The sequence below is a fragment of the Caretta caretta genome, chromosome 2 (genome assembly GCF_965140235.1).
Source record: "Caretta caretta isolate rCarCar2 chromosome 2, rCarCar1.hap1, whole genome shotgun sequence".
In the NCBI taxonomy this organism is placed as follows: domain Eukaryota; kingdom Metazoa; phylum Chordata; order Testudines; family Cheloniidae; genus Caretta; species Caretta caretta.
In genome coordinates this window covers 160295581-160319987 of record NC_134207.1, presented here as the reverse complement: position 1 = coordinate 160319987, position 24407 = coordinate 160295581, and the positions used below count along the sequence as shown (strand labels likewise).

At 39.8% G+C, this 24407-nt stretch overlaps 1 protein-coding gene across 7 annotated transcripts in view; it reads right to left on the bottom strand.

Moving 5' to 3' along the window:
* Nucleotides 1–24407, bottom strand: part of PTPN3 (protein tyrosine phosphatase non-receptor type 3) — a 268650-nt gene that overhangs the window by 129503 nt on the left and 114740 nt on the right. For all 7 annotated transcript variants that reach the window (XM_048839333.2, XM_075125561.1, XM_048839334.2 and 4 more), the window contains 2 exons: nucleotides 6945–7033; nucleotides 857–920 (listed from right to left, as the gene is read on the bottom strand). In XM_048839333.2, coding sequence (XP_048695290.1) covers nucleotides 857–920; nucleotides 6945–7033 — 153 coding nt within the window. The remainder of the gene's footprint in view (nucleotides 1–856; nucleotides 921–6944; nucleotides 7034–24407) is intronic.

Sequence of the window (24407 nt, the reverse complement as noted above, 5' to 3'; positions counted from 1 at the left end):
GGGAAAAGAAGGTATCTGGGAGAATGGAGGGCAGCAGTGCCCAACATTGTGTGTCCTGCAGTGCTGTCTTCTCCCTCCATGCCCTCTTTGAAAGACACTCAGCTACAGAGTGGCTCATCTGCACGTAGGGTACATCTACTCAGCAGCTGAGAGATGTAATTCCCAGCTTGGGTAGACATAGCTGGGGCTAGCATGCTAAAAATAGCAGTGTGGCTCTGGCAACACAGACAAGTGGTGGATAGGACTAGCCGTCTGAGTATGTACCCAGACAGTCAGAAGAGATTGTATTTGGACCACTAGCCCAAGTCACCACTTGTGCCACCACAACCAGGTCGGGTAGACTAACCATTAGAGAAGATTCTGCAGGCAGCTGGCCAGCAGGTGGAGTATCTGAGAAAAGGGCAGCAAGACACTGGTAATCTGATGGAAAGTGTCAGGCAGCTGAATGTGAGTGAACGGAGGAAGATATCCTCTGAAGAAGATCCCCTCTGTAGTCCCCCCGACCCCTCACACCTCCAAAAATACTAAAATGAAGTACTGTTGGTATGGGGGGAAGGACAACAATTAAACTTGAGGGGGTGGGGATAAGAATGGGGAGAAAGGGGACGCTGGGGAAAAGGTGACAGCAGATGGGAGCCAGAGAGAGTGGAGGAAGGAAAGGGGAAACTTAATGGGTAGAGCCATATGGAGCAACCCAGTAAGGACAGAGAGCATTGTCAAACCAACTTCCTCTGCCACTGAAATTTAAGGCTAAAATTACTACCCTGGTTCCTTTCACAACAAGTCAAAAGAATTTACAGAATACTGATTAAAAATTTGATAAATGAAATGGGAAAATAAACGTTGAACTACTTACATGTTTTTGCCGTTGCTGTATAAAAAATTTTTTCCTTTTAAAGGAAATTTTTAATATGTTCATCCTAAAAAAGAAAGAAAATACACTAAGAAACAACCCATAAAAATAGAGTAAAACAATCAAAGAAAAAGTGACACAACAAATGTTTATAATGCCCATCAGTCTTAAAAGATCCTGAAGTACATTATAAAATTACAGATTCATGACTAATAAAATGCAACCACCTCTTGGATGAAGATTAGCAGCTAACTGACACACACCCCCACACCCACCACAGGAGCAAGAGAGAGGATCAGTAACTTTGGCCAGTGGAGAGCATCTTTTAAAAATCATTATTCAATAGTTACTCTGTAAGACTTGACTGTTGCATAAGCAGGAAGCCTCCTATGACAATTCTCACCTACGAAGCTGCATGATGTACTTGCAGCAAAGACGCAATGGAATCAGTTTGTCCTCTTCATTGTCTGCACACAGTTCATGACACTGAGTTCATGTAACTAATGAACCATACTGTAACAATGGAGTACCAAGAGTAGGACTTTGATAACAGGACACATTAGGCCATATACAATATCAAAAATGTGTCTCCGAGCAGATGACAATATAAGTCATATTACTATTAGTAATAGTTGTGTCACATTATTGATAATATCATTTTGAATATGAAAAGGAAGCCACATTTTAGAGTTGTCTTTTGGAAAAACCCTATGCTACTGTACTGTTAAACACCCAGGAGAATAATTGGTGGTTATCCATTAAACATTCTAATCACATACTTATTTGCTTTTGTGGGATTAAGGGAGAGGAAGAGTGGTGGGAAGACACAGGTCTGAGTGCTAAGATTTTCCTTACATAGATTGATCAAATCTCTAATATTGTAATATCCTTACATATTTTATGTAGCATAGTTAAAAACAAACATGAGCTCTGATGTTCTAAATACACGTGTCAGTGGTGACTTCCCAAATTCTTTTATTATAGGCAGAGATGATAATAGTGGCTATAGTTAAAGTTTGTCTAACACTTTTCATATAAGCCTGATGATAACTGCTTAGCTGAATCAGGGTGAAATTTTCCATGATGGTTTTTGTCTCTTTTGTCTCAAGAATTTTTTCTTTTTAAGGTTTCAAAGTCATTCCATCGTTTCCAAGAAAAAGGCTATTGAAAAATAGGTAGTTTTGCCAATGTTAAAATTTCCAACTTTTGTTTTTGTTTTTTTGTTAAAACTCTCTAGTTCCTGCATGCTTGGGAGAAGAAATTTGATGAAGGGATATTTGGAGTTAGAGAGATGCCTTATCCCTAAGAAAATCCAGATTTGGCGAATTTATAAATCTGAAAACTGCCATTTGCATATGCACAGTAATACTTGTGAGAAGGCTGCTGCTAAAACCTCAGAATATTGTACCTTAACTGAGTATGCTGCAGACCCTTGGAGCTTCGCACATGACAATTGTACTGAGGATTTCTCCCAATCCTCACAGACTCTCCTACACTCCTGCCTTAGGAAACAGGACATTCAACTGTTTTATCGATAAGGTAACAGATTGCACAGTGTCACTTATGGCAGACCTGGAAATAGAATCTGTCTGCAATATGTCAAATCCCATCAACGGTGCCACACTGCCTTTCAGAAAGAATGTACCAAAACTGTGCTCTTGGCTGTATCATCAGAAACAGAGCGAGGAACAGAACCCAAGGATTCTGATTCTCAGCGTTTCTCTGCTGTCTAGCAAATACTTGTGTAAGCTACTGGAAAGTTTATGCCATGTCCCTCTCTACTGGCTAGGCTACAGAAAAAGTAAGAGCATAACACTGATACTATTTACCATTGGTTTAAGCAGTAGAAGTCTGTACTGTGTATTTAAAGGACATGGGTACCAAACCTGTTGATGACTTACAAGAGGTCAAGGTGGTTCCACATGGTGGAATTTGTTTTTTCAGTTTTGTTTTGTTTTTTAAATGAACAGGTGAAATTATTGTCTCCAGAGTATTTTTCTAATGTTTTATTTTATATAATACCTCGTTCTGAGCACTGAATCCATGTGCTACACAGGCTGTTCTCTCTCTGCTGCTGCACTCCTACTATGCTTGTTGACTCCCTCTCGTTACTCCTTCCTCTCCCCATAACCATCTCTCACTTTCAGGATGGTCTGTTCTTCAATGCCAGTGCTGCTTCTTTAGAGTACCACTCCAGCAGTTTAATTCAAGGCACAAAATACTTGTTAAAAGGACACAGATTTATTTAATCTCATAACCAGCAGCTGTGACATCACACAATTTTTTTAAGTGAATGGCAGTGAGTAACAGTAATCCATGAGACTTCCTTTTTTGTTTTTCTAGTGGATTATGCTGTCATTAGAAGACTTACATTTCATGAGTGCTCAAGCATGTCACATCCAGAATATAACCTGTATACAATGTAGTTGTTCACATTCTTATAGGTAACTCTTATAGGTATACAGTGGCTCCCTGTAAAGTTCACAAATTCAATAGGTTTTACTGCTTACTTTTAAAGTACACAGTAGTTTTGTACCACTACAGATGACAAATCTTTTGGCTCAGGTTTTTCCTTTCATTTACTGAGATCAGAAAAAATAAAATTATGTAGCTGGCAATAGAACCTCAAGTGTCTGTGCCAGAAGCTGGGACTCGACAACAGGGGATGGATCACTTGATAATTGCCTGGTCTGTTCATTCCCTCTGAGGCATCTGGCACTGTCGGAAGACAGGATACTAGGCTAGATGGAGCATTGGTCTGACCCAGTATGCCCATTCTTATGTCTTTAGAACTTCAGACTGAACAGAAATCCAAGGGAGTTCAACAAACTGATCAGTCTGTCCTGATACTTAAAGCTAACCTAAACAAAGATGCTACTTTAGACTTAAACTGAAAAGTTTCCTTAGCTGTCAGTTTGTTTTCTCATCCAGCAATCTGGAAGTTTCTGTGTATATCAAATCCACAATTCAAGCAGGAAGCCAATTAGATTTTGGGTAATAAGTAACCTTAATATAGTCCTGCAGGCTTCTCAGAAAAGCTATTCCAAAGTTGCAATTGTTTTCAAAGCGAAGGGACTGCGCACCCACAACAAAGAACAGAAACTGATCTGTTGCATCTTTGTAAGTGGTGATGTAATATATTCAGATTCTGGAGGAAATCTGTAGCTTGTGTGTTAGGAAAAAGCCTCTTTACTTGCAAAATAAGCCAATCTAATATGGAAATTGTTTGGAATCCCCTGGTGCCATTTAAGATTAGTTGTTTTTCCCCCCAAAAAATGGATCAAATCTGGGGGCAAGTCCAACTAAAGTTATTTTTCAGAAACATACTGACTCTCATTCAGACTCTCATTCAAACTATTCTGACTCTCATTCAGACTGACAAAGCTGTTAGATTTTTTTCTTATATAGTTTGTTTTGATCATCTCATTTTTCTTATATAGTTTGTTTTGATCATCTCATTTTTTGCCAAGATGGTATTTTATTACATCTATCCTTCAGCACTTTTTGTCCACTTTGGCTACTATCACACAGCCAGGGCCAGATTTACACCTTGCGCATCCCTAGCCACAGCATCTTCAGTGCCTCCGTTGCCTACAGCAGACCTTCGTGTTGCACACAGTTTTAGAGAGGTATGGTGCCCCTGGAATGCCAGCACCCCCAGGCACGTGTCTACTGTGCCCAGGTGGAAATCCAGCCCGGCACACAGCATCGTTCTATTTTTGCTGTCTATTAATATTGCAGAATATTGTTCCAGAATTTTTTGAAAGAGCACTTTGATGGTGTTTGCTGCCACCTTGAGTTCAAAAAAGTTTGTGTCAAATCCTGATGAACTTATATCAGAAGAAGCCCTATTGACTTACAACAATGTTATTCAGAGTGTAAACTGAAGCAGGATTTAGCTTTTTATTAGAACTCTATCTCCTTTTCAGCCATTTGTCACTATATAACGTTTTCCCCACCCGAGTACCTCCACCCAATAGGCTTTGAAATCCTTTAAGTAAAATACATTGAGGGCATTATAGAAATTTATCATATTCTAGCTTTTTATAATATGTCTAAGCACACAAAATACATTCTGCATATATAGTATAGGGAGGTGGGGCACTGTATTTTCTCACAATGACTTGACTGTACCACATTGCTTATGAATGGCTGAGCCATGACTGATGTATCGATGCAATCAGAAATGAGACCAATAAAGCCTCTCTCCAATATATAAAAGCTTTTAGTTTGGTTTTTTTTTGTGTGGAAAGAGACTATTTTAGAGCATTTCTAGGATTGTTCCTACCAATTTCATACTTTCACCTGCAAATCCTGGTACCCCAGCTATTATGAGTCTAATTTATATAAGCCTGAAGACTCAAAGAATTACTTAAAATAGCTTTCTATACATAATGTCGAAATTCCAGTATCCAAACTTTCTGCACCTTGCAAGACTAGAAGTGCTGTAGAAAGCTGTGAATTATCCCTTTTCAATGGAATAACACTTTTGTTTCTAGACCTGAAAGATCACATGATATTGGACTTTATACATCACTGGTGTATAATATTTGCCTACCCAAGACCATCGGTTAGTAATTTTGGTAGAGCAAAAGTGTGAAAAGGAAGAATATCTGTCTGGCAGACCATCTTTAAAAATAGCAGCTGTTTAAAGGCATTTAAAGATTTGAATGGCTAGAATTAATAAAGGAGGACTAGAGGGCAGATTTCAAGAGAATCAGAGGTGCATAAAAAATCTATATTTTATCATGCACTAAATTATACACAGAAACACATACATCATCATGGTGTGGTATGAAGTTTGTACTGGCATGAATTTGGGATGGTTGCATTATCCCCATGTGAATTATGAAGGCCATACTATTCAAAAGATGATACATTTCAAAGAATGGAGAAAAAGGATAGAAATGAAGGAAATAAGCAAAAAAAAAAGATAGTTTAGGATAGACAATTTAAATTTATAATCTATTTTAGTGCTTTATTCTGTCAGACGTTCCTTAGGTTTGTGATAAAAAGATGGGGAGTCTAGAGTACTTAAGGTATATTAATGTTTCTGGTTATCTGTAGTTCCTGTAGTTAAATAACTGGAGGCAGAAGAGGACAATCTACAACTCACCACAATGTATTATTCTGTGAGGTCTGGGAGCTTTGCACCAACTTCTTTGGAAACTTTCCCCAGAAAACTGTTGTAAATTATGCCTAATACCATGCACCAGCAGCTAGGCACTGGTTCCACAATTGAGCAGGTTGACGGAAGTGCAAATAATCCCACTTTTACACAGAAGAGTACACAGGGGGTCAGTAAGTGGAGGAGTTCAAAAGAATCGTCTTTTGGACCCTCTCCAGAATCTTAAGGTCAGACATGTGTAAAACATTTCAATCGATTTGCATAGAGGTCAGCAACTCTGGAGTCTCCTTCCTAGACCAAGACGGGACTTTCCCGATCAAAAATGAATGCATATACTAGTGTTTTCAGCTTTACACAGCCATCAAAGTATCTTCCCCTTTGGAGATCCCAAACCTATAAGTCAATCCTGGATGATCTTGTAGACTTGTTTTATTCCTTTTTTGCTTGTTCATTTATCCCAGCTCCTCCTGAAAACTGCCAATAGTTGTCATTTTTGTTGGTTATTTCACAAAGTTCTTTCACAAAAGCAAATGCCATGCTTACCAAAATTCATAAAATTGCTGATCATCCACAATTAATTGCTGAGCTGTTTAGCAATATTAAAAAAATTAACCAGAGTCATTTGGGTCTAAGGACAGGGGATGTGGAGGGTCACCAGCATCCCAATCCTACAAACTCATATATGAGAGTAGTCTGCCTCTGAACTCTAACCGACTCCTTTAAACTCAGTGGTACTCATAGTCATGAATCTTTGTAGGATCAGGTCCCCAGTCCAGAGCTTTCATTTTAACCCAACCCCGGTGAGAACCATATACATATCACAAAAACTTAACCTATCCCCTTCTGTAATAGATTTTTCCTCTTTGGAATAAAGATCATGCCATGTGAAAATATTATTTAAAAATTTAAAACAGCAGTTGTAACTCTTGGTTACTAAAGGAAATAGAAACAAGTAACACTTACCAGGGATAGAAACTTGTGCAAATAAATTTTCTGTACACAGCAATACCTCCTGAAGCAATTCCAATCATCAAATCTAGATTATGTAGATCCTGAAAAAGAAAAATATTGTAAAAATACAGATGGCTATGAAATACATGTTCTTTCTGTGTGTGAATTCATTCATGGGTTTTCCATATACAAGTATAAAAAGACAACCCAAAAGGCTTACAATTCAAAGAGTAAGATTTCTGCACTATTTGTCCTAACTTTGTCAGACCTATAATGCAATATAAAAGTCTTGCTATTCAGAGAAGCATTATAATGTAATCTCATGCAATTGTGTTTAGCGCTGTCTGTGTCAGTAGGAGAGACTGCTGTAAGGCGACGGCGGGCAGTTGTGGGGTAGAGCTGTTGTCCCTGGTCAGTCAGTTAAATGTTCAAAGAATTTAGGAGCTTGGGCACCCAGCCTCCCAATACTTGACTGTTTGGGAGGACTTGAAAAAGAATTCCTCTCTCTGACTCCAGAAGGACCTACCAATTAGAAGCTAACAGAGAGTTCGCTGGATAAGAGATGACCCAAGCTCTCTATATAAAAGTGGGTTGGGACCACATACGTGTTGATATGCATAACTGGTCAAATTTACTGTCCATTATAGTGTCATGTTCTGGTGCACCAGATCAGGATTAAAGGTCCTAGACTTCTGGTCAAGGAGAAGAGGTATCCCAGCCTAAGAGTGAATTAATTTGTCAGAACTCCTTTCTTTTGGGCACCTGTTGCTGTTATTTTGATGGTGATAAAGGTGTTCCCAACATACATGAAATCCTGAAAAATCAATAGTATGTGTATGTTTCAACAGACTACTCTTGTATAAAATTCAAATATGTGCACAACAGGATGTGCAGGACTGAGGCCTTATAATGAATTTACTATATAAAGTACACCTCTACCCCAATATAACGCGATCCGATATAACACGAATTTGGATATAACGCGGTAAAGCAAAAATGGTTTTCTGTCCCATATACAACATTGGTTCTCAAACTGGGGGTCGCGACCTGGTTATGTGGGGGGTCGTGAGCCCTGACCACAGCGCGCGGCTGCAAGTTGCGAGCCTCAACCCCTGCACCGGGCTGTAAGCCCGGACCATGATGCATGGCTGCGAGCCCCGACCCCTGTGTAGAGCTGCGGGGCTGCGGGTCCCGACCCCGGCTTTGGGCCCTGACCCCGACAGGGAAGCACGGCTGCGAGCCCCGACCCCAGGCTGTGAACCCCGACACGGGCACGCGGCTGTAAGCCCTGACCCTGACAGGGGCATGCGGCTGCGAGCCCCGACCCCGGGCTTGATGTGAAGGACGACATCAGACGTGCCCTTTCTAAAAACAAGACCAAGAATAAAACTTCTTGCGTCAAATACTGTATTAATAACAGAAATGCTCGAGGCCAAAGCAAGTTCAATATAACGTGGTTTCACCTAAAATATGGTAAGATTTTTTGGCTCCCGAGGACCGCGTTATATTGGGGTAGAGGTGTAGTAGAATACGAGTGACAATCAAGAGGACATAATACTGGGATCATTAACCAGCTTTGATATTGCAGGATGTCCAACCTCCATGCACATTAACCATGATCTAGACACAAATTATTGTCTACAAGTAGAATCTGGATAAGTTACATAATAAATTTTAAGCTTATGATTTCAGCCAAACAACATTCCCTCTTTGTCCTGTGGTTCTCATCACTGATCTTAAATCTCATTAAAACCATATTTATGGAATTCTTTTTCATGGAGGGTGAAGTTATTCACACAGGAATTTCAGAATTACTGTGTATAAAGGAAAAATATCGCTTAGCCAAAGTTTTAGACGTTTCCTTTAAGTTCAGTATACAATTGTAATCCTTGACTTCCTAGCTCACTGTGATCTATGTATGTACTCATCTTATAATATACATATTTCTACAGGGAATTGAATATTTATGCCTAAATACAGATTTAGGTTCCTAACTTTAGGAACCCAATATTTAAAATGTTGGCTTTGGTTCAGGAGAGCAGAAATTTTATGACACACTTTTTAAAGTAATGCTGGATTCTCTTAAGAAAACTTTCAATAGCCTAAATGCTCCTCTAGATGGCTCTCTTGGCTCAGTTAGTATAAATATATTAGTATAGTATATATAGAGAGAGAGATGTGGGGACCTTAATCCCCAACTTCCACTTTTCCTGTACCATAACGACTCTGAGAATAAAATAGGTAGAATGTAATTGAACAAGACTCTGGCAGGATACAGAATGTATGTGAATAAATTATCTTTTCTATTACAAGTTTGTTAGAATATATAAAATATGAGAGTGAATAATTGCTGAACATTCTCTGCCACACACATTATCAATTCCTATGCCTCCTAACTCAACTATCGGGTAAACAGTACCATATTGTGCCAGATTTAGTATTTATAATTTATAATTTAGTAATTATATATTTAGTAATTTATATTCCACTGCCAAGAGGAAAAGAAATACAAATCCTGTCTCTAAAGTGGTTAATAAAGAAAAAAGCGTAAATAAGATTGTCCACACAGTTTAACAGCTCTAAGCAGGAACAATTGACTTGTACACCAGGATTCAATCACCTTGCCTCTTTTAGGCTGATAAACATGATTACAGTGGCCCATTAAAAGCTAGCTTTGGAGAAAAAGTTGGGAAATCCCATAAGAGCTAACTGGGGAAAACGTTAGCAGAAATGACAAATTGATAACCATTGAACAGAGAAGAACTAAATTAATCCAGTTCCTCCAAATGGTGTGCCTGATCAAGTTTTGGGAGTATTTTTTATGCAGACGTAACCTCACACTGATATGATAATGAAATTGAAAACCTTCGAGACTAAACAAATCCAAGCATAATGACCAAGAACTGGCAACATAAGGGGTGGGGTGGGGAGGGAGAGAGCCTCTCTGAGAGTATGTCTACACACCAGCTGGGAGCATATTTCTCAGCAAGGGTAAATGGACACATGCTAGCATGTTAAAAATAGCAGCACAGCCGGGGGTAGCACAGGTTCCAGCTCAGGCTAGCAGCCTTGGGGAGTACAAACCTGCCTGGACCCGCTGGATACATACCTGGTAGCTAGCCCAAGCCGCAGCCCATGTTATCCCCAAGGTATGCTACTATTTTTAGCACCTGTTAAGGTTGCCTGACACTTTCCATTATAAAACCCTATTCTAAGCTGCTTATAGCTTTGCCAAACTTTAACTAGAGAAACAAGGTAGGTGAGGTAATATCTTTTGTTGAAACAACTTCTACTGGTGGAAGGTACACACTTTCAAGCTATACAGAGCTCTTCCTCAGGTATGGGGAAGGAAGCAGAGTGTCTGAACTAAATACAAGTTGGGACAGATTGTTAAGGGATAATACATGTTGGAGACAGTCACTGGAAATGAAGTGTGTAACTGGGGGTTAGATGTTAGGCATAAAAGGTTTGAAGTGGGCAATTAAGGGCAGTAGGCAGCTAGTGTGCTACAAATTTCTGAACTGAAGAGGGTTCTTCCGGGGTATTTAGGTGCTAACAAATCTATGATGTGATCCACTTCTCTGGTGGAGCGGCCTTGTTTAGTGGCACTCAAAACAGCACCAGACCCTGCCAGAAAAACAGAAATAAAACCTGCAGACATATCTCCACTGCCATGATGATTAATACCCCTGTGACTGGGGTCCCAGTGGGGAGCCAGCCGAGGTCACTCAATTAGGGTGCAGAGTAACAGCCGCATTACTCTGTATTCGCAAAAAGAAAAGGAGGACTTGTGGCACCTTAGAGACTAACCAATTTATTTGAGCATAAGCTTTCGTGAGCTACAGCTCACTTCATCGGATGCATACTGTGGAAAGTACAGAAGATCTTTTTATACACACAAACCATGAAAAAATGGTTGTTTACCACTACAAAAGGTTTTCTTTCCCCCCACACCCCACTCTCCTGCTGGTAATAGCTTATCTAAAGTGATCACTCTCCTTACAATGTGTATGTTAATCAAGTTGGGCCATTTCCAGCACAAATCCAGGTTTTCTCCTCACCCCCCCCCAAACCCACTCCCCTGTTGGTAATAGCTTATCTAAAGTAATCACTCTCCTTACAATGTGTATGATAATCAATGTGGACCATTTCCAGCACAAATCCAGGGTTTAACAAGAATATCGGGGGGTGGGGGGTTAGGAAAAAACAAGGGGTGTGAACTGTGAAGAATGGAGCAGACAAACCCCAAAGCTGGTGGATAAATCAATACTTAGATTTACCGAGCCAGCACTAACAGCTTCTGTTATACCTCACTGGTTACTCAGCATTCCAAACAACACAGTTCCCTTGAAGTAACCCAGTCTCAGGCCTCCATCCAGATACACAAGTCAAATATGATGAAGATTTCTCAAAATCTTACTTCATCATACAAAAGAAAAGGTTCTACCAATCCCAAAGGATTGGACACATTACCTCCAAGGTTAATGAATATTCCAGATCTTACCCAAATACATGCTACAGCCAATTCTTATTAATAAATTTTAGTTTAGTTAAAAGACAAAAGAGAGAGAATGGTTAAAAGATCAGTATACATATAGACCTGAGTTCAATTTTTGAGGTTCAGATTCATAGCAGAGATGGTGAGCTTTGTAGTTGCAAAGAGCTCTTTCAGAAATAGTCAACAGGTTATAGTCCAATGTTTATATTTCAGGGCAGTCCAGTCAGAATGGGGATCTCAGTCCTTGTGGCTTAGGCTTCCCCTGCATGAAACCTCAAGCAGATCCGAGATCAACAGGATCAGGACACAAGTGTCTTTTTATACAGTATTCTGCATCCACTTGACCACACAGCCCTGAGTAAACAATAGGCTTCTGATGTAACCTTCTGTTTTCTCAACACCACCAGAAATTGGTTATACAAATTAACACAGGGCAATTTATCCATTAGGCAGTCTATCACAAGCTTCAAAGAGACACATAGACAATGCCATTATTTCACCCAAGATTCATCTAAATGTTAATATTCCCTTTTGATCTCTGAATTAGTAGCTATCGTGACAGACAGGAACTGTCTGTTTACATGGGTAGCATCTAAGATACACACAATTAGTATCACTTCTAACAATACAGGGTTGCATTTCAAAGTTCTAGTCTGTCTAGCCATAGAGTGGCCCAAATTACCATTTCTAACATGTCTTTAAAGGTCCGTTTTGGGTTAGTTAGCCTGCAAGCTGTTTAACCCTCTGTGGCCATGAGTTATATTTTGTATAAGATTTGTTGCAATTATATAACAGTGGTAGCAATAATGACTAGCATGTTTATATTTTAATTAGACAATGTCACAACCCCCTACAACACACCTTTCAAGATTCTTGGGTCCTTCACATGCTTATTAGAATGTGTGGTGGGGGTGGTACCTCATCATGTGCATCAAATGCCCCAAAACCTATGTGGGTGAAACCAGACAACCACTATGCTCTGAACTCACACAGAAAAACGATAAAAGACAAAAACATATCACCCATGGGAGAACACTTTTTCACAGAGAGAGCACTCCATATCTGATCTTTCAATACTTGTCCTCAATGAAAACCACATAGCACCTTCAAAAGGTGAGCCTGGTAATTTAAATTCATAACTCTGAAAGACATGGACAAAAGCCATGGACATAACAGGCACACTGGTTTGATGGCTCATTAAAACAATTTGTAACACACCATACTGCCTGCTACCCTTAATTGTCCACTTCAAATCCTTTATGCATAATAATCTAACCCCAACTGCACATTAATTTCAAGTGACCACCTCCAACATGTTACTTCATCTTAACAATCTGTCCCAACTTCTATTTAGCTCACTCTGCTTCCTTTCCTCGACCCGAAGGGGAGCTCTATGTACAAGCTTTTGAGCAACCTTGCACAAACAGAAGTGGGTTGAATAAAATATTACCTCATCCACCTTGCCTCTCGCACTTCCTAGAGCCAACAGGGCTACAACAAGACTTAGCAAGGAAACTTCAACCATTCAGGCTCAAATTTTCCATGCTGGGTATCTGTCTCAGGCTGAATTTTCTTGGAAATTTTCAGCAAAATGGTTCAGCCATTTAAGAATGAGACTAGGGGAAAAAACACCTTTTTCAATGTTAAAAAGATTCTGGTGACCTTTTCTTCGGAAAGCGCTAGCACCCCCATGCTTTGGGTCAGAGACTGGCCTTTGTATCAGGAAACGGTCTCTAGCTCTTCCTGTGGAAATCTGCCCAAATCTGGCCAAGTGATAAACACCTGGGGAAAAAAATAGAAGTTGCACATGCTCAGTAGAGACTTGCTAGATCTTAACAGCTAAAATCTCCAAAGACTCCTTCTTCACTGAGTATGCGTGAGCCTTTCACAACTCCTAATGGTGATCAGACTGCACATGGTGCCATTTCCACAGAGCAACTGAGCATGCTTCAGCCTAGAGATACAGGAATGAAGCTGGCTTTTACTTGCAATGGCTGCCCCAGGCAGGATTGAGGGGCGCCATTTAGGAAGAGTGGGGGGGCACCTGCCCCACAGCCCCACCCCCGAGTTTCATACCAGAGGTCTGCCTGCGGCATATGCCCCAGCCCGAGCTCTTACCTGCAGCACCGCACAGTCAAGTCCCCTGCTCCAGGAGTTGGAGTTTTCCTACAGCTCCCATGGTCAGTTTCCTCCACTACACTAGCTTCAACCTACCTGCCCCCTCATCTGCTTCTACCAGTCAACTGCTGAGACGATACGGATGGACAATCCTCCTAATCAATAGTAGTGGTCTACTGTCCTCTATTGCATCTGCCTGGGCCTGTAGAGGTGTTACCCTAATACAAATAATAATTGTGATGAATGAAGGGGAGGGAGTAACTCCCTTTTATGGGTACCCAGCCAGCCAGTAGCTATAAAATCCTTCTTAGTAGCTGTTCTCTAATTGCTCTACCTGTAAAGGGTTAAAAAGTCTAACTGCTATGCATAGGTAAAAGGAAGTGAGTGGGCAGCTGACCAAAAGAGCCAATGGGAAGGCTAAAACTTTTCAAAATTGAAGGAAGACTCCCCTTTTGTCTGTCTATTGTTGTTCTCCCGGGGAGAAGCGGACAGGGCAGAGCTATGCTGTAAGCAGCTTGGGCCAGATATAAAATAATAATCAGTATCATACCTAGAAACTACTCATTTAAAACCCCAGATATGTAAGTAGATCAGGAAATCTCTTGGAAGACGTGATTAGGTTTATCCTTTTTATTTTTTTATGGCTTGTGGTTTCCTCTGTGCTAACCCCAGGTGCTTTTGCTTTGCTTAACTTTTAAGCTGGACCTCAAGAAAGCTATTCTTAATGCTTAATTCTTGTAATTGCTCTTTTAAAATCTAGCAATAGCCCGAGTTCCCAGGTGTATTTTCTTTCTTTTCTTGTTTTTTTAAATAAAATTTACCTTTTTTAAGAACAGACTTGAATGTGTGTTCTTAAGAGGTTTGTGCACATGTTGTTTAATTTGCCGGTGGCAAAGGCTGATTTTTTTTTTCTTCTTTCTCAGCTCTTCCCGGGGGGGGGGGGGGGGGTTAGGGTGTAAAAGGGCTTGAGGGTACTCCGCAGGAAGGAATTCCCAAGTGCGCCTTCCTGGGTGTTCAAAGGGGTTTTTGCACTTGGGTGATGGCAGCATCTATCCATCCAAGGTCAGAGAAAAGCTGTAACCTTGGGAGTTTAATACAAGCCTGGAGTGGCCAGTATTAAGTTTTTGAATCTTTGTGGGACCCCACCTTCTGCACTCGAAGTCCGGGAGTGGGGAATTAGCCTTGCCAATAATAGACTAGAAACTGATTTTAAACAAATGAAACACACTTTCAAGTCTCTTCCACTTCTGCTTAAAGGCTCTTAAACACAACAGACAGTGACTGAGTTGCAGTTCTCACAGAACAATATTTAAAACTAAACACCAAGAAAATTCCCCATTTTAAAGTTGAGAAAAAATAGAGTCCTGTTTATTATTTAGAGTTTGTACATATGTTTTCTTTAATGTAGCATTCTGTGTTTGGACAGTATGCCTCAGTACACATTGCTGTCAAATGGGAATACCACCACCTGCCTACCCTGCCATATGGAATTATAAGGATTAGATTGAGATCTGTGGGGCAGGCACATTAAAATTTTAAACATAACCAGTGTCCCTTAAGTGACTTGCCACAAGATGTCAGAACATGTTAATATTAAAGCTGGAAATGTACTTTGGTTCTGATCCCCATTCTGCTATCCTACACTCAAGACTGCACACTCTCCTAGCTAATGACTTCGATGATGGATAAGAAGATTGTTCATTGCCATATTTTATATTCCAGCATGACTAAAATAAATGTGTGTTTTTCTTTGAAGTCCAGTTGTGGTCAGAAAAGCGGCTCTATAAAAACTTCACCACAACCAAATACATCTATTTCTCTGTTTCAAGTCAAATCTGCTTATTTTATGGATATAAACATGTTTTTACTCTTAATGAACTAGTATCAGTCAAGGAAAGCAAGCTGTAGTCTCTTTGGCCTCATACATCAACACAATTGTTGAATTCGTTAGTGGTGAAGATGAAAGAAGCAAAAAGAACCCAATTAAGACAGGGCAGGAATTAAAAAATATTCCTGTTAATTGCACAAATTTCATCTGGAGTCAGAGTACAAGTCACTATGGGAAAGTAATACTTAAATGGTAAATAGTAGGTCTGTTGATCATAGAATCATAGAATATCAGGGTTGGAAGGGACCCCTGAAGGTCATCTAGTCCAACCCCCTGCTCGAAGCAGGACCAATTCCCAGTTAAATCATCCCAGCCAGGGCTTTGTCAAGCCTGACCTTAAAAACCTCTAAGGAAGGAGATTCTACCACCTCCCTAGGTAACGCATTCCAGTGTTTCACCACCCTCTTAGTGAAAAAGTTTTTCCTAATATCCAATCTAAACCTCCCCCACTGCAGCTTGAGACCATTACTCCTCGTTCTGTCATCTGCTACCATTGAGAACAGTCTAGAGCCATCCTCTTTGGAACCCCCTTTCAGGTAGTTGAAAGCAGCTATCAAATCCCCCCTCATTCTTCTCTTCTGCAGGCTAAACAATCCCAGCTCCCTCAGCCTCTCCTCATAACTCATGTGTTCCAGACCCCTAATCATTTTTGTTGCCCTCCGCTGGACTCTTTCCAATTTTTCCACATCCTTCTTGTAGTGTGGGCACAGTACTCCAGATGAGGCCTCACCAATGTCGAATAGAGGGGAACGATCACGTCCCTCGATCTGCTCGCTATGCCCCTACTGATACATCCCAAAATGCCAGTGGCCTTCTTGGCAACAAGGGCACACTGCTGACTCATATCCAGCTTCTCGTCCACTGTCACCCCTAGGTCCTTTTCCGCAGAACTGCTGCCTAGCCATTCGGTCCCTAGTCTGTAGCAGTGCATTGGATTCTTCCATCCTAAGTGCAGGACCCTGCACTTATCCTTATTGAACCTCATCAGATTTCTTTTGGCCCAATCCTCCAATTTGTCTAGGTCTTTCTGTATCCTATCCCTCCCCTCCAGCGTATCTACCACTCCTCCCAGTTTAGTATCATCCGCAAATTTGCTGAGAGTGCAATCCACACCGCACATGATTTATCGGTTAACTCAGGCCATTAACTAAAAAAATTAATCAAAACTAAAAAAATTTGTGATTAATCACAGCTTTAATCACACTGTTAAACAATAGAATACCAACTGAAATTTATTAAATATTTTGGATGTTTTTCTACATTTTCAAATATATTGATTTAAATTACAACACAGAATATAAAGTGTACATTGCTTACTTTATATTATTTATTACAAATATTTGCACTGTAAAAATAACAAACAAAAGAAACAGTATTTTTCAATTCACGTCATACAATGCCATAATGCAATCTCTTTATCGTGAAAGGGCAACTTACAAATTTAGAATTTCTTTGTTACGTAACTGGACTCAAAAACAAACCAATGCAAAACTTTAGAGCCTATAAGTCCACTCACTCCTACTTCTTGTTCAGCCAATCACTAATATGAACATGTTTGTTTACATTTACAGGAGATAACGCTGCCCACTTTTTATTTACAATGTCACCTGAAAATGAGAACAGGCATTCATGTGGCACTTTTGTAGCCGGCATTGCAAGGTATTTACATGCCAGATATGCTAAACATTCGTTGCCCCTTCATGCTTCGGCCACCATTCCAGAGGACATGCTTCCATGCTGATGACACTTGTTAAAACAATAATGCGTTAATTACATTAGTGACTGAACTCCTAATAGGATAGGATAGTATGTCTCCTGCTCTGTTTTACCTGCATTCTGCCATATATTTCATGTTATAGTAGTCTCAGATGATGACCCAGGATGTTATTTGTTTTAAGAAAACTCTTAACTGCAGATTTGACAAAACACAAAGAAGGTACCAATGTGAGATTTCTAAAGATAGCTACAGCACTCATCCCGAGGTTTAAAAATCTGATGTGCCTTCCAAAATCTGAGATGGATGAGGTGTGAAGCATACTTTCAGAAGTCTTAAAAGAGCAACACTCTGATGTGGAAACTACAGAACCTGAACCAACAAAAAGAAAATCAGCCTTCTGCTGGTGGCATCTGACTCAGATGATGGAAGTGAACATGCATTGTTCTGTACTGCTTTGGATCGTTATCGAGCAGAACCCCTCATTAGCATGGACGCATGTCCTCTAGAATGGTAGTTGAAGCATGAAGGGACCTATAAATCTTTTGCACATATATATCTTGTGACACCAGCTGCCACAGTGCCATGCAAGCACCTGTTGTCACTTTCAGGTGACATTGTAAACAAGAACCGGGCAGCATTACCTCCTGCAAATGCAAACTTGCTTGTCTGAGTGACTGACTGAACAAGTAGTAGGACTGAGTGGATTTGTAGGCTCTAAAGTTTTACACTTATTTTTGAATGCAGTTATTTTTGTACATAATTCTACATTTGTAAGTTCAACTTTCATGAAAAAGATTTTATTACAATACTTTTATGAGGTAAATTGAAAAATACTATTTCTTTTGTTTTTATAGCACAAATATTTGTACTCAAAAATAAACAAAGTGAGCAGTGTACACTGTGTTGTGTTGTAATTTAAATCGATATATTTGAAAATATGGAAAAATCAAAATATTTAAATAAGTGGTATTCTATTATTGTTTAACAGTGCGATTAATCAAATTAATTTTAATCGCATGATTAATCACGATTTTTCATCGCTTGACAGACCTAATAAATAGTAAATAAAATTTAAAAATTAAGAAAATGTAAAATTATAAAGGATGTTAGTCTGTAAACATGAGTTAAAAGAAGATGAACTAAAATTAATTTTAAAAGAACAGTTCATTTTTAAAACACTTTCTAACCACTATTGCCATTGTTCTATCATCTCATTTGAGATTTACAATAGACACCTAGTTCCTGGCAGATGTCTAAACCAGTGTAAAATATCTTTCATATAATGTTAGTTGTCAAAAGTGAGTTCAATTGGTCTGTGTGGTTAGAAATGTAATCCACAGTTTTAGTGTACAATAAAAATAACTTAAAAATGAACTTATGAAAGTCAGTAAACCACACACTTCATACTAAAGTTAAAATAGAGATCTGTGTTTTAGTGACTTGGAAATGATTTACTGGTATGTGATTTCTTTATACTGTAATCATTATTTTTTTTCATAGCAAACAATGGTTTGGTCAGGGCTGAGTGATTAGATTTGGAGTGGGTGCTAATGTATTGAGGATATAAAGAATAAACCAAAATAGGAACGTGTAGATTCTTAAATAAAATGTACATCTCCACATACAGAAGTTCAACTCTCAAGACTATTTTCCCCCTCCTCCTCTTTTCTCCTCCCCCCATTAACAGAGCGAATGGAAGAGTGCACACAAATTAAAATCTGACAACCTCACAGAGGATGGGTTGAGGTGATGCCTGATTTAGGTAATACTATTCTATTTCCCACAAAAAGAAACTGATGCATAAATATTAAGTCTGACAATGCCCTTGTCTGTGCTAAGAAATTCACCCAGTGCTAAAGGTGGCTATGTCCATAGTAATGAACTGTAGAATAAGTTCCCCACTGGAGCGACCACTATTATAGCATAGAGTCCTGATGTTTACAAGGTGCTACCAGCCTCTATCATCATCAAGTTTAAATATATGTCTACACATCAAAAGCTGTGAATGGGCTAGCAAGCCAAGTTTGCATTCAAAGTCCATACCAGACTTGCACTAGCCACATGGAAGCCTGGCTGTGCTGTGTTCACTGCTATCGTTACCTGGGCTAGCTGGATTCAAGCTACTTCGGATAAGCTAATCTGTGCACACTTTTTATTGTGTATATACAGCCTAAAAAGGACAAGCCAAGTATTTTGCTGTCCTTGTTGATGGAACTATAAATGCATCAAAGAAGAACAGTTGTCTCCCCCTTTTACACTACCATCAAAAAGGAATCATTCAGGAAAGAGCTCTGGGGTGTTTCCACATGGAAAATCTAAATGCTGAATCTGTTTAAAAAATGATTATTGAAGAACTACAGCATTTGAAATTTGATATTAATTACACTGTTGCCCAGTGCTATGATTGAGCTTCTGTGCTGAGTGGGCATTTAACAAGAGTACAAGCTCGAATTCAGGAAAGGATTACACATGCCATTTATGTGCACTGCCATGCTCACAGGTTTAATTCTGTCATTGCAGATGTATGTTCCAGCATCACCCAGTATCAGAAAGTCTTTCCATTTGCTCAGGAACTGTACGCGTTCTTTAGTAGTAGTTACAAGCACGATGAACTATTTGTTAAGGCACTGCTGGAGACAGGCCAGAAGGTATTTAAATAGGTAGATTATGTGAAATGCGCTAGTCATGCCAGTGTGATTCCCTCCAAAAACTGCATGCAAGATATGGTAGAAACACTGGAGGCCATTTCAGTTCAGAGAGCTGATGGACCATCAGCTAGCACTGCAAAGGTCTTGATGGCCTCCTTTCTATTGAGGCTCTTCGTTTTGGAAAGACTATTCAAGATTTTGAATAGTGCTTCAGAAGAGATGCAAAATGAAAACCTGAATTTATCAAGTTCAGTGGAATCAGTAGCAAGATGCTCTTCAAGAAATGAAAATATCTGAAAGCAAATGGAAGGAGCAATGTGAGAAATCCTTGCCAAGGAACTTGAAATTGCTATTCAGGTCAGCAGCCGCAACTGCTGAGCACAATAATAGAAAAACAGTAAGCCTAACAAAATATCCTCCAAACTGGCCTTGTTTTTTTGTTTCTAGTACACTGGGTTGGTCATCTAAACATGATGTTCCCAAGAACACTCAAGAATCTATAAAATCTGATTTCTCCTATCCTGTTCTGGACAGAATTCTTGCTAAGCTTGACAGACGATTCAGCTCCAGCTCTACTTTGCTTTCTGCACTAACTCTTTGTGACCCAAAGAGTGAAAATTTTCTTGATCATGAGAAACTGAAAATAATTGCAGACCAACAGGCATCAATTTTGTCGATCTGGATGCCCACGTTGAAGTTGCCAAGAAGCACACTGCACCAAAAAAATTGACTTCAATTTCTGATTTCTGGAATGTTCTCAAAGACTTACCAAGGAGTTACCAGTCTTAGTGCTCTATTGTAAGTATTATGTTGAGCCTTCCAGTTTCTGCGTCAAATGACAGATTCTTATCATCTGTGCTCAAGAAAGTAAAGGACTACTTAAGATCCACAATGGGAGATGGATGCTTAAGTGATTTGGTAACTTTAGCCTGTGAATGTGAAGCTTCAAAACACCTGGATATCAACAAGGCCACTGACAATTTTGCGAAGATGAGACCATGGCATTATCCATAGTTTTACTAATATCTGGAGTGTTTGATTGATTTCAATTTATTTTACCTTTAAACATTCCTGGAACAAATTATTGGTCTCATTCTCCTCTTCACAACTTGGAACATAAAGACATTTGAAAAACAACATGGGTAAGCAGATTTTGAGCACATCTGATTTATCTCTACAAAAAATAGTGTACAAAGTATCAAACTTGTGTTTCTGATATCTGTGTTAAGGTTCCAAAACTGATACCTCAAGGCTTGGGATTGCTTATTACCTCCTGATTGTTCTAAACTTAGATAAAAACTTTAAATATGGCTTTAATTTGTGTTTGTATTTTTTTTTCTCTCTTTATATAAGAATTAGCTGACAGGAGCACTGTATCTAATTTCTAGATTGCCTGCAAAAAAGCCTGGAGTTTTCAGGTACCTAAGTAGCCCCTTGAATCACAATTAAAGTTGTTCCCCCCCAACCAAAATCTGAAATGATGCCCCTGGCTGGAGTGGGGCCAGACACCAGAACTGTATCTCCTGGATTCACGATGACTTCCCAGCTGGCACCCAGGCAGAATGAGGAGGAAGCCATGTGATGCAGATGTAACAGGAACAAGAGCTACACCTAGGCCATTGTGGGAAAGGGCCGGAGGAATAAGAACACAAGAGCTGCCACGCTGGGTCAGACCACGATCCACCTTACCCAGTATCTGGTCTCTGACAGTGGGCTGTACCAGAGCTTATGGGGGAATGTGCAGAAAAGGGAGGGATTCATGAGTCTTCCACACTCAGCTTCTTACTGTCAGAGGCTTCAGGTTGCACTGAGCATGGAGTGCATTCCTGACCACCCTGGCTAAAGCCATTGATGGACCTACCCTCCATAAACTTGAGTTCTTTTTTTAACCTAATTATGACCATCACCACATTTTATGACAATGAGTTCCACAAGTTAGTTGTGTGCTCTGTGAAAATGTACTTCCTCTTGTTTGTATTAAACCTGCTGCCTACTAATTTCATCAGGTGATCACTGGTTTTTGTACTGTGGGAAAGGGTAAACAACACTTTTCTATATATTTTTTCCACACCGTTCATGATTTCGTGGACCTCTATCATATCCTTTGTTAGTTACCTCTTTTCTATGACGAACAGCCCTAATCTTTAGTTTCTCCTTGTATGGAAGCCATTCCATACTCATCGTCTTTGTTGACTTTCTCTGAACTTCTTCCAGTTGCACTATATCCTTTTTGAGATAGAGTGACAAGAACTGGAGACAGTATTCAAGGTGTGGGCACACTGTGTATTTAAATAGTGGCATTGTGATACTTTGTCTTATTTTCTATCCCTTTCCTAATAGTTCTTAGCATATTGTCAGCCTTCTGACTGATGCTGAAGTTTTCAGAGGACTGTCCACAGTGACCACAAGATCCTTCTTGGGAAGTAATTGCTAATTTACAACCCATCATTGTTAGGGCCCTACCAAATTCACAGTCCATTTTAATCAACTTCACAGTCAAAGAATTTTTAAAATTGTAAATTTCATTATCTCAGATATTTAAATCTGAAATTTCACAGTCCCGAACTGGGACAGGGACAATTAACTGTAGGGGTCCTGACCCAATTCTGAAGACAGGAGCGCAGAAGGGTGGCATGGTATCGTATTGCCACCTTTACTTCTGCGAGGCTGCTGGCAGGGCACTTCCTTTAGAGCTGGGCACCTCGCCAACAGCAACTGCTCTCCAGCCATCCTGAAGGCAGCGCAGAAGTAAGGGTGGCAATACTGCAAATCCCTACAATAACCTTGCAACCCCTCCCACCCCACAACCCTCTTTTTTTCGGGACCCCCAGTCTGAGAAACACTGGACTCCCCTATCTGTATAGTATAGGGTAAAAGTACATGTAGGACCAGATTTCGTGGTCCGTGACGCTTTTTTCAGGGCCATGAATTTGGTAGGGCCCTAATCATTTATATGTATAGTGAGGATTATTTTTTCCAATACGCATTACTTTGAATTGATTGAATTTCATCTGCCATTTTGTTGCCAAGTCAGCAGTTTGAGAGCTCTCTCTAACTCCTTGTAGTCTGCTTTGGACTTAACTTGAGTAATTTTATCATCACCTATAAACTCTGACATTTCATTGTTTGCCCTCTTTTCCAGATAATTTATGAATATGTAGAACAGCAAAGATCCCAGAACACATCTTTCCATAATGAAGACTGACCATTTATTCCTACCCTTTGTCTACTGTCTTTCAAACAGTTACTGATTAATGAGAGGACCTTCCCTATTATACAATGGCTTTTAAGTTTCCTTAAGAGCCTTTGGTGAGGGATCTGGTCAAAGGCTTTCTGAAAATCCAAGCACACTACACTGACTGGATCGCGCTTGTCCACATGCTTGTTGACACCCTCAGAGAATTCTAACAGATTGGTGAGTCATGACTTCCCTTTACAAATGCCATGTTGACTCTTCCCCCCAACAAATCATGTTTATCTATGTGTGATAATTTTGTTCTTCACTGTAGTTTAAACCAATTTGCCTGGTTCCGAGTAGGCTGGAAATGGTATCAGAAGCCTGAGTGCAGATTCTGATTGGTTAAGGAGGAGAATGGGACAGGGACAAGGAGCAAGTGGTGGGGTACAGACAAGGACCATTTGGACAGGATGGGGCACAAGAGTCTGTGCCCACTAGAACATACTTTCCTCCAATGCCTAGAATGGAACCCTATATCCCACACTCTTAGCATTCCTCTGCTGTGAGCAAATATCACCAAATTCCTCTCTAGTGCTGATCTGCACAGAGGATGACAACCAGTTACTGCTATCAGTTACTCTGTTAACTTGTGGTAGAAGTCTGGTGGATTTAACAGGTTCTAATCCTGCTGATGACTCACAATGGTGTCAATAGGATGCCACATGATGATTTTTTCTTAAACCCTGTAAGTTACATGCAAAAAATTACATTAAAAACAATCATCTTCCATCCAAATTCAAGCACTCAAAAGCTAGGCAATGTAAGAATTAAGATTGCACTGACATTTCCTAACTTTTGAGTGCTTGATTTTGTAACCTTAAGAATGTTCTTTTAACACAGTTTTTGCAAGTTGTCTATATTAAGTTTGATATATAGTGGATATATACATTGTTCAAAAAAATTGAAAAAACAATGTCTACTTTAAACTCAGTGTGCTGACAGGAATTAGACAGTGAAGTGAAGCAGTTAGTGTTTCTTCTCTGCTAGCAAAAAGGATATCTAGAGGAAGAATATTTGAGGAGTGTGCGCGCCTAGGAATGTAAACTGTAACCCTAAAAAACCCTCAATACCAACAGGTGGAGTGTTCTCTGTTCTGCAACAAACTCTTGAGAGGCCTGAAACACTCATTAAACACATTGCTTTCATAGTATTTATCCAAAAAGGGAAAAGTGAGGAATCTAATAAAAACGTTTGTCATACTGATTCTCAATCTTTGTGAGATGGATGGATATTTAAGGAGTTTTGTATATGTACAGAGCTGACAACAGGTTTTGCGTTAGACAGAGAACACTGAATCACTGGTCTCTCTGTTGGCCAGGTAGATTAGCCATTGTAGGCCAACATGGAAGTCAACAGGAGACGACACCA